This window comes from Macrosteles quadrilineatus, unplaced genomic scaffold, assembly GCF_028750875.1.
Source record: "Macrosteles quadrilineatus isolate MER2022 unplaced genomic scaffold, UCM_ALF_1.0 Scaffold_8__2_contigs__length_117827958, whole genome shotgun sequence".
NCBI lineage: Eukaryota > Metazoa > Arthropoda > Insecta > Hemiptera > Cicadellidae > Macrosteles > Macrosteles quadrilineatus.
Genome location: NW_026542601.1, coordinates 5348918 through 5360563, shown reverse-complemented (window position 1 = coordinate 5360563; position 11646 = coordinate 5348918). Strand labels below are relative to the sequence as shown.

The 11646-nt window shown below is 29.6% G+C and overlaps 2 protein-coding genes across 2 annotated transcripts; one reads left to right on the top strand and one right to left on the bottom strand.

Annotated features, from left to right (window-relative positions):
• Positions 1 to 219: 219 nt before the first annotated feature.
• Positions 220 to 2132, bottom strand: LOC128999357 (putative uncharacterized transmembrane protein DDB_G0288661). The gene is made up of 3 exons (XM_054425814.1): positions 2015 to 2132; positions 1060 to 1122; positions 220 to 657 (listed from the first exon to the last, which is right to left on the bottom strand). Exons 1-3 carry the CDS (start codon positions 2018 to 2020, stop codon positions 238 to 240), a joined length of 489 nt encoding a protein of 162 aa, XP_054281789.1. The 5' UTR covers positions 2021 to 2132; the 3' UTR covers positions 220 to 237.
• Positions 2133 to 6667: 4535 nt separating this feature from the next.
• LOC128999288 (uncharacterized) lies at positions 6668 to 8653 on the top strand. The gene is made up of 3 exons (XM_054425695.1): positions 6668 to 6748; positions 7342 to 7386; positions 8219 to 8653. The coding sequence occupies exons 1-3, from the start codon at positions 6743 to 6745 to the stop codon at positions 8603 to 8605; spliced, it is 438 nt and encodes a 145-aa protein (XP_054281670.1). The 5' UTR covers positions 6668 to 6742; the 3' UTR covers positions 8606 to 8653.
• The last annotated feature ends 2993 nt before the right edge of the window (positions 8654 to 11646 follow it).

Genomic DNA, 11646 nt, shown 5'->3' with positions numbered 1-11646 from the left:
GCAATGCCCTAAAATATTGGTAGAGAGTTCCGGGACACCATGTATAGAAATAAAACACTGTATTTTTAGGTCATACGACAACGGAATGCCGTAACAAGATTATTTAGAAGTACTCATAAAAAACTACTCATACTTTTTATACGAAGGAAAAAGAATTGCTGTTCGTATGTTGTTTAGTTAACTTTAATACACAATCATTTTCTAATAATATATTTACGATTGTATTATATCAAAAATTCAGCCGTTTCCATCCTCGTCATCTGAACTTGCAGGTTTCTCCGATTTTAATTTGTCAGTTTTATTTTGTTTTGAGGACGTCTTCGATGCAATTTCATTATCCGTGGGATTTGCTGATGATTCAGATTTATTTTCCTTATCTTTGCGTTTCTTTTTTGAACCGCTTTTTCCACTGTTTGACGATTTGACTTCGTCATCATCATCACTGTCTGTATTTTTGTTTTTGTTTTTATCTCTTCTATTTCCTTTAGAATCCTTGTTTCTATTTTTATTACCTCTTCTTGACGATTTTCCAGCGAAGAGGTTTCCAAAGAAGTTCATAATTTCCGGAGCAAAATTAATAAGTAGGAACACTCCCAAGGCAATCACGAGCAACAAGAAAATATACATAATCCAATTCGAGGCTGATTTTGTTGATTTCTGGAAGAACAATATGTTTATAATAGAATTCTCATATAGACCCAACATTTGTAATAATCTGTCAATGTTATTTTAAAATATACAAGGTTGTATTATTTTAATTAAGCATGTAAAAAAATATTTAACTAGAATAAAAGAGTGAAAACAGTTTTTAGGTATTTAAACTCTTCCCTTTTATATATTTTCCCATTTGAAGAAGCTAAAAGGGATACATTTGTAATTTTTTCTTTTGAAATACCAGATTTAGTACCCCTTTAAATTAAAAATCTGCTAAGTAATCTTAACAACAACATAATTACTCATCGTTGATAAGTATTGCATTGTTTTACCATACATAGTCTTAAAGATTATCTATCACAAAAGGTTAAGTTTACTATGATAAACATTTGAAATTAAACATACCTTTCGGTATATACCAATGCAATAGCTTCCAATGCATATCTCAGGTTCTCGCTCTTTGCATTTCTGTAAAAAGTACTAAACTTAAAAACACTTTTTACAATTGAAAAATATATTGATTTTAGTTGGGAATGTTCGTATGTGAGTTTGGTATTTGTTAGTGTATGAATTCATAGATATTATACTCTATTTCCACAGAGCGAGCTGTTTTCAGTTACTGATTTCTGTTACATATACCAACATACTAGTCAAGGCAAACTACAATGATAACTACTTGATTCAAAATATATCACCTTTCATTTAATTATAATAACAAAGTATGAATACACGAATTATAATCTTTCAGAAGCTTTCTGGGTGGTTCGTCCAACTATGTTGTATTTCATTAACAAAGTTTTAGAAAAGCTGATCTATATAGATGAGTTGACAGTATCCAAAAGTGTTAGGACATTAACTAACCATGCAAATACACGAAAAATAAAAATGAAGTTAACGTTAAACATTCCTTGTTGGTTACAAAATAATTAAATCTATTGTGATATTAAATGAAATTTGAAATTTTCACCTTTCGTATTAAAAAAAAACCGTTTTGTTTACGCGTTTTGTTTATAATGTTTCATGTAACAATGTGGTAGTATTTTTTTTTGTTTAACAATAATTTATTTACAATCTGTAAATAAGTAAATTTTATGAAAATTTAACATGAGTTAATTACACTCCATTAAGTGAAATAACATACAAAACAAAAATCTAGAATCAATTTAGATGTCGATTGGATGAATTCTTTTCAGCCTATGTAGCTTCACTGTCATCAAGGAGGTTATGAGATGCGGTATTGCATTTTGTTGTTAAGTAGTTAACCTTGAAGTGTAACTAACCGTAACCATGGCTATGAAACTAGCCTGCTTAAAACGGCTTACAGTATTGGATAATATAAAGATACAATTTAATAGCTTACCCCCATTTAAATAAAACAATTCTGTCTCTTCGCTATATCTGTACTTAAAAATCACAGCCGCGCAACACTATTCAAACAATTTTCATTTAATACATATAAATTGTATATTAGGTAAGTGCATAATTGGAATTTTAATAAAAAATATGTCGTTGCTATGAGAAATATGTGTGGAAAATTGAACAAGAAATTTATAAAACTCTAAATAGGCCTCAGCTTTAAAATTCATATCATACAATTAATTCGCAATAATTTTTAATTTATCGTAATAATTATTTGGGGTTGGTCAGAAACAACATTATGTACGGTGATACCAGCTGATGTTACTGTATACCTTTTATAGTGTAAAATATCGAATGGTGATGAAATATATATACGTTTGAATTACTATTGTAGGCAAACAAATAATTGACAATAAAGTGTGATCCATCTGAAAATAATGTCATTTAAAACACGTTAAAAAATTCAAAACAGTTTTAACAATAAATTTAAAACAAAATGAACAGAGTAATTTATCCGAAGCAATAAAATGCAATGCTCGCAACAGGATAGTCTATTGGCACTGTTTTACCGGCAATAAATATCACAAGTTTAGTGTGTGTCGGACACAAATGTTTGGTCAGATTGGATAACTCTCCAGACACACCTGGGTTCTGCGCCTGATCATTCGGCAGTGAATTGCAAAGAGAACATGTATATTAATCCAACTGATACATCAACCTTAGAGTTGAAATCAACCTCATATTTTATAAGTAAGTACCAGGAGATTGAATTAAACATAATATTTATTATATAAGTTAATTAGCTAAATTAAAGATAAAATAGATTAATCAATAGATTATACGAAGAAAACATTATAATACACCTTTACAAATATGTAGATTTCAGTCAAAATAACCTGTACAGCTGTTTTTATTAACTGCAGCTACAAGAGTTATCGACGATTGGGCACTTTAAAGGGTTGTAGGACTTAAAATGGAATTTTCCCAGCCTTGTGACCAACTCCAATGGATATCTTGTGGCCAAATACCCGATGATAAACAAACAATCAAAAATATTTGGACAAAAATATAAGTTTGTACACGTGCTTGTTTACAGGATATTAATTAATAAAAATAATTAATCATAAATGAATCATGAATAAATGACCTAATCGTAATAGTTTTTGATGTAGTACTAGAGGTCGCCCAGTGGTTGAAAACTCAACCGAAAATATGTATTGTGCAGACACTGTAAATAAAACATGTGATTGGAATTTGTTAATTTTTTTCTGATTTTCTGTTTATATTTCTTCATGAGCATGGCAACCTATACGGCCCATGTTGATCTTTTCAAATTTAAAATGCGTTTATTGTGCTTATTTTTTAGCCCACTTTAATTTATAAAGGGATTCTGCACATATATAGGAAAATATCTTTCTAACAGAACGCGTATATTTTCTTTGCGATAAACGCGAGCTGAGAAAAAAGGTTTTTAAGAAACATGCTTTCCTATTAATGTATAGATAGTATTTTAAATCATACACATCAGTGTAATTTAAATATTATTTACCAATGCCAGGATTTTTTAACAAGATGTCCAAAACAATATCTCACTCCATGTTTTATTATACAGCAGACTAATCGATCATACCACTATTTTAAAGTTTTAACCTACTTATGCACAATATTTATAAACATTTGTTCAACTCGTCATAAAACGCAAAAATTGTAAACAAACGTGACAAAACCCAGCTGTCAGCAAATGTTACAAGCGTTGACATGTTAAATAATGAAACAAATACATGTTCGGGCAGACTATGTGAGGCGAGTAATAACCGTGTGATAGAGAATGACACTGGGCTGAATTAACAGATTGTTTACGGAAATTAAACACAAATTCAACCAACATGACACTTCTCATGATAAAAAAACTTGTGTGTTATATTGGTCTTGTAAACTATACTTGTGTTATTAGAACTAAATAATAAGCACCATTTTGTTGCTTTAGCAAAATGGTAATCAACTTAGGATTAATAATTTGAAAGTTACAGAGCTTGATATATTCGTTGCATTGTGACTATTTACGCCAAAAAGAACATCCGAAAGCCCCAACAGTTAGTAAAATATCATTGACAACAACGTACGTCAAAAAATAACTAGAGAATAGGGAATAGGTGATAAACTTAATTCACATAATAGGTTCCACACGAACAACAAATATATAATATTTTTAAGAAATATATGAATAGTGGAAAGGAACATATTACGGGAAGCCATAATGTAACTTCGGTTTCAGAAATCAATTCATTATTTTAAAAATTTTCATGTTTTTTGAGTATCATGAAATTACATTTTATACTGATTCTTGTATTGTTTGTTTAAGAAAATCCAGCAAATTTAGTTATAGTATGCAACAGGCATAATTTGGTTTATTTTAATTGTTTGTAGTGGTAACATTGTTTCTTTTTTTCATTTCCCTCACTAATTTTGATTTCATTCATAATTCTGTATCTCATGGTAGGTAAATCTCGTAGACATTGTTAGTACAAAATATTATTATCCATTATAATCTGGGAAAGTTATATCTGAAATAAAAATTTGTATTAAAATACTATTGAACATGGATATGGGAAAATAATATTCAATGTTGGTTAACCTCAAATTCTAAAATGTGATTAATTAGGTTATAAGTATGTTAACTTGCAAAAAGCACATTGTACGAAAGAAAATGGTAATTGAAATTTATATTTAGAATAGTTATATTAATAATATTCATGCATTTGTATATTTTTTTACTGACGAGTTCCTGTATTAAAATAGAGCTCTACGGAAGGCCATCATAAAGTAAGATTGTTTTAATTAAATAATTATTTAGGCCTGAGATACAGAGGTTTAATTTAACTAAATGTACGATTTCATTTATTTTATTAATAAAAAGTCAATGGTGTACATGGAAATGAAATGGCTTCTTTTTAACTTAGGCTAATATTGAAGTTATACAGCTCTGTAGTATAAATTATTACATTTATACTTGTTTATTGGACCCTACGAGTATAATTTTTACTTGATCCAATATCTTGAGGTCTGAAAAGAGATTTCTAATCAAACCAATGAGATTGCCCAGCTATGGCATGAATGGTTATCTTCAATATTTATCAATCTAATAATGTAAATGTAATGGAATTGCTGAGCCAGTATTGTTGATGCTATTTACAATAATCTGATGAGTTCTAATTCAAAAAATAAAAACTTTTTCTTATACTTGGTGGTTTCCGAATACAACGAAATAACGAATAAATCTATCTTGTTAGAAAACATTAGTTAATTTGGGAATACGGGTTTTTTCCATTGATACTCGGTTTTAAGGGGTGGTTTTCATTGTTTATTTTTTAGTTGTATAAGTAAAATTTTAATAATTTTTTTTTCAATCAACATTTTTTTCGCGAAAAAATCCAAATAATGCAAAAGCAAATTAATAAAAATATGAAAATTGTATTTTTTAATGTTGGTTAAAACATAAGCCTATAATATTTATAGTTTTGTAAAACATATTTATGGCCATACTCATACATTTGAAATACTGTATCAGTCATCTAAAAAATAATTCAATATGTAACGAAACAGTAAAAAAAACAAAAATAAAAACTACAATTAAAAATAAAATTACTTGGTTTTGAAGACCAAACCAATAATTTCCATGGGTATTCGGCCTAAGACGAATGCTCTAATTATGAATTCTAAGTGAGGAAACCCATTTAAGGCAGATTTGACATTGTACCAGCCTTGTTTATGGCTAAGTTTGGTATATTATTGCTTTGTTGATTGTAAAAGGTATACTCATATCACGTAACTGGCATACATTTTGAAGCTGTAATATATAAAACATTGAATAGTAATACTGTAATTGAATTCACACGAGATGTGTATTGTGTAGCTAATATTCAAAGTGTAACTGAGTAGATGAATGGTTTTAGTGATAATCTAAATTTTAAAGTCAACGATTTAATACTGAGAAAAAAAATCTACATTTTTGTATGGTTTGAAATCGCACTTAGCTATCCTTAGCTTTTATAACACATCCCAGGCTTAAAAGGTGAGTTCAGTACAAAACAAAACATTTTTCAGGAATGTTTCAGTTCTGCCAAAAGCATAAAATGTAAAAATCAAGTTAGATTCATAAATATAATACAAATTAAGATACGTCTATTCTTGTCTACCTTAAAATTGGTCGTCTCTTTTCCAAATATCCTCACAGCATTAAACAAGTGGTAATTTATTCTATTATAACACTACTCTTTTCAATTGAAAGTGGAAGTATTATAATGAGTTAAATTATTCGAACATCTAAAATTAAATATTTAAAAATAACTGCGAATAGCAGTAGAACATTTATTTAAAAGTTTTTATCCAAGTGTTTTTTTAGAATTAAGAATTTCAATAAAAAGTAAAATTTACGAATCACGCTTCTTATTTAAGAAATAAACTTCGCTAAGTGTAAATATCAATTACAAAATATTCTTATTAATTTTATTTTTTTAATATTCTACAACCATGTGCCTAACGAATTGTTGATTTTGTGAGCATGTGAGGTTAATCAAAACTCGAACTGGTTTCAACATTTAGGTTTTTTTGTTTCTATAGTAATTCAGAAAATTATACAGTAAAATTTCTTACACGTACACTTACATTGTATCGCCAACATATAATTTTAACGCGACAACTATCCAAGATTACTTGTGACAACTACACAATGGGGGTACGTTTCTTACATGTAGTTGTATTAAAAATAAACTATAAACCTATAGTATATCTAATAGTATAGTATAGTAATATCTTTTCACAGATTTTGATAGCATGTCATGCATCTATTTCTCCAGAGAGAGAATTTTGAAATTACTATTTCTAATAAAACTAATGGCACCATAGAGTAATACCATAGACTAACCACGACTGAGGGAGTATGTTTTATCTATGGCAATACAAACTAAAACTAATGTTATGAGGTTCATTCAATATGAATATACTATCTCTTACGAACGACTAAAATGGACCTAAAATACGTTTAGTTTATTCAAAACATTACACTACACAATAAATACAACTGACTGTCAAAATAATTATTGATTGGGTTATCATAACTGTAACAATATTTATAACTAGGAACCAATAATATATAGGCCTATATATTTTCTGGATTTTGTTTTATACTTTTACCTTCATGTAATAAGAATACAATCTAAATGTGAGTCGATTTAAATTGAATTGCATTATATTCCATTTAAATTATTCTTTTTAGTTTATTTTAATCAACTGACACTTTGAAAAAAATTAAATTACTTATAATTTCAGATTGATATTTGTATCGGAAACCATTGCGTCGGTGTTTACAGAAAGGTAGGTGATTGTAATATTTTTAATTTTTTATTTTTTTATAATTTTATACATAGTGTAAAAATCAATATAACTGCTACGAGACATATTTTATACAGTGTGTAAATTAAGTCTTGAAACAAATCTGTATTTTTTAAACCAAAATAGATAGAAATAATCTGTTTGTTGATTGACTGTTAACAAAAAGTTCCACAATTTTTTACATCAACAATATTTTTAACCCCTTGTAACAGGGTCGGGGAAGTGGGTGATAAATGTTTTGTATAACAACCCCTGTTGGTTGATTGATCCCTCATTTTGAAGGGCTTGTCAAAAGAAATACAATGACTCAAACCCGAGGTAGATATTTCATCCCTAGCCCAAATACAATCACAATAATTAGCAGGTATTCTAAAATTTGATTCATGTGAAAAAGCGCCTTTGATTTGAAATTTGATTTATGTGAGATATTCACCTCGGGTTTGCGTCATTGTGTTTCTTTTAACAAGCCTTTAAAACTGAGGGGTCACTCAATAGGGGCTGCAATTTGAAAAAAATAAGTCACCCCCTACCCTGTTAGGGGGTTAAACAATTTTTTTGGGTGTATAAAGTTGCGGAACCTTTGTTAAGAATCAATGCTACAAACAGAATACTTCTGTTCTGGTTTAAAAAATAGAGATTTGTTTCAAGACTTAATTTACACACTCGTCAAACTGTATGTGAACAATCCCAGAGGCCTAACAGTTTGACAGGGCCTTCACAGAAACAGTGGACTCGCAGTTTCCACAGTGTATCTCACCCTTTAAAATCAAGGACTAAGTTTATTTAATAATAATATTTGTTTTTACTGTTTCAGCTAAACCCTAAACCAATTTGGTTTTGGATACGTATACTTTCGGTTGTCATAGTAATACTATTGCTCCTTATATTATTTGTACCAGACCTTACTGAAAGGATTAAGAATGCATTACTCAAAAGACCAACGGAAGATTGTTCAACTGACAACGTTTCCAATAAAAATAATATTGAGAGAAGGGAAGATAATTGTCTGGAGAAAAGCAATAAAAAGCAAAACCGATTAGTCGATTACGAAAATGAATATATTTCTGAAGAAAACAACTTTGACTCGGATGAAAATGGACAGCAAAAACCATCAGGAGATATAGAAAAAAGAAAAAGGTGTACAGGAACAGTATACACGAAACGAAGTGCAGCACCATTAAATATACAAATATTCTTTTAGAAATTATATAAAACAGCTTTCAGAAATCCACATTATGTTCAAATATAAAACAACATGTCTACATATCCATAAAGAAGTGTTATTATAATGATCCTTGGTAGAACATTTTGTGTGATCGATGTCAAGTTTTATGATATCAAGTTTACATACTTTGCACAAAAAAGTATACTTATATTTCGTCTTACTGCAGCAAAACAGAATGCAGCAATATGCATTAGGTTTCTAAAAGTTTAAAATCAAGGGGTAAACAAGTAACAGATGGAAGAAATTGTATAGTTGTACTTTTAACCACTTTTAAATAGAACACCGGGACACTATTACAATTTATTTGTATTTGACCAATCGCTCTCTTTCTAGACCTGAGTGTACTAGTGTAATTGGTTGAAATTGATCGCCTTTGCAGTATATTTTTAAAATACTTCATTCTTGTAAAAGTGTTCAATATAACAACTGTATATATTTACAATATTGAAGGTCGTAGTCTATTTAATTATTTCTTTATGATGGCACCATCATTAACAGTGCAAACAACAAATAATTTATAAACTCAGTCTCTAACAAGCCAGTATTAAAAGGGCTCAATTTTATAATCTTATATCCAATATATTCTCTTTGGAGTAGAACGCTGCTCAACAGGTAGGTTATGGACACAGTTTGAAACTAAACTAAACTAATCCTATCAAGACAGGTTGATTAATCTGACATTAACCAACTTCTGGCTCTGACAAAGAGAAGCTAGGGTCTATGGTATGTTTTGAGAAGTAATATCTGTCAGTACTTTAGTGTCTTATGATATGAGATGGTAGAAACACTAAAACTTAAAAGTAATGAAAGAAATCAGTCTAAAAATCTTATCTATATCAAACACTTTTAAAACCTGTATAACATACTTATAGGATAAACACGAAACTACTTGTAAGAACACGAAAGGTAATATGCCTAAATTACCTTAAAATAAAATCATTGCATAGTAAAGGTTTTAATTTTACCAAGCAGAACCAGAGAACACATCTGCAATAGGCTATGACAAGAGTTCCAATTGTATTCCAATACCAAGCAGGTGCTACCCACTTGGAGGTAATATAATGTTAGACTCTGGTTTCATATTTGGTCTGCAGCTCTCTTGTTTTTCAAATTATTACTGTGGTACCTAAGTCGGTTTTACTTTATACGTTAAAAGTTACGTCAATAAGTTGTACGTTAATAAATGAGATTTGATAAAAACTGTTTCACGTACATACAAAAGACAAACTTTTTAATCCAAACATAATCATGTGTACGGGTAGTATTTAATATGTAAATAATACTAGATTTATCGTACATTTAAATACATACCATATATAAAATACTATTCAGACTTTCGTATCCGTTTTAAAATGTGTACATGTTCATCTAGGTTGCATGAAACAAAACATAATACCCATTTTAGCAGTACTCAATTTGATTTTTCTTTAAAAAAATTATTAGTGATTTCTTAAAATTAGCGAAGAAGTATTCCTCTTTGTGTCGTAACACACATAAAATAAGTTGAACATCATCCTTTATTTCCAATTGTAAACAGTGTGAATGTGGTTATTAGTGCAGCCCAGTCTAGTTGTTATAGTCTCGGGCTTTCGGCATGAGTGGGGTGGTTCTGTCGTCTAGCGCATCCACAAACATTTAATGGGCTTGGATCACTTCCCCTTAAACGTGATTGATATGGTTTTTGTTATTACCCAGGCGTAACCCTAACGGGTAGTTGAACAATTTGTTTTTGAAAGCTAAATTTCTGTTTTACAAAGGAAAAGTCATGTTTAGAACAGGAAAGTTATATGTTTTGCCAGATTTTAAACCGACGATCATCGTACGGATGAGCTATTTTAGTATACATAGAGATGAAAATAATAAAAGCTCCGTTGAATAACGTAAAATAATGTGTGTAGAGCCTTAGTAGACTACACCAATATGTCTGGATTGCAATTGTATTCCAATATAGCAGGTGGTCTACTCTCATAGGCAAAGCAATACTGTACACTGTAGTTTGATATTCGGTATGGTCCCTATAACAGGGGATTTGAACAGTTAATAGAAATTGTCATGTAGTTGCCCAACTAGAGTAATGAATAATTAGTTAAACCACACTAATCTTTTTAATAAGCATGCGATGCGTCCATTTTGTATCAAGATTATAGTGATATGCAATTTTTAGGCCCTGAGAGGTTAACCCTAGGGGGTTTTCACATACATTTCGAAACAGATACAGAATTAGGTTTGAATTATATATCTTAAATTGCAAACTATTTAAGTAGAAGTAAAAATTTAAATATAGTGATCTGCGTACCTTCAGTAATTATTTATATTGTAAATGACCTAGATGCTAGGGTCAACATTTTAAAGGAGAACTTGAGTTCCGGAAAATATGTGTATATATATACTCCGTTCTAAAAGTTAACATACAAGCAATATATAAAGTAGTTTTGAAAGACGTCTATACTATTTTCGTATACGAGTAAACATTATTTTAGGCGATTAAAATTTTTTACCTGATTATAAAGCCTTAAAACACCTTTTTAAACAGTTTATAGCATGTAAACTTTTAATGCAGCGTAAACTGAGATAAAATAAATGGGAATGGTTTACGAAAACTCACCTTCAAAGTTTTGATTGCCCTAGGAACTTGGAAAGGCCATTGACCCTAAACTAACAATGAATCAGTGCAAACTTGCTTCAAAGGTTGCAAAGTTTATTGAAATAGAAAAACTTTAACTAATGAAATGCATTTTGAAATATTTTTTGCAGTTTATGAAATACATACAATCATAATACATACCAAAATAACCATTAATTTTGCCATGTGTTATTCTATAGCTGTAAACGTTTAAATATTTGGTTGCTTGAACTAGTTCAGTCTGGCTTAGCTCAAATCTTTGTATAAATACATATTGTGTATGTAAAGAAAGAGATAAATTTTATGCTCACTTTTCTAGAATAAATAAAGCTATTCTGTTTTTGAATGTTTCGAAGTAGCAATTTTTATTTTGAATAGAGAAAGTGTTTACCAT

Coding starts and splice junctions, on each gene's coding strand:
- LOC128999357 (XM_054425814.1), bottom strand. Junction 658..1,059: donor GCATTGGTATATACCGAAAG/GTATGTTTAATT, acceptor TTGTTCTTCCAG/AAATCAACAAAATCAGCCTC.
- LOC128999288 (XM_054425695.1), top strand. Junction 7,387..8,218: donor GCGTCGGTGTTTACAGAAAG/GTAGGTGATTGT, acceptor TTACTGTTTCAG/CTAAACCCTAAACCAATTTG.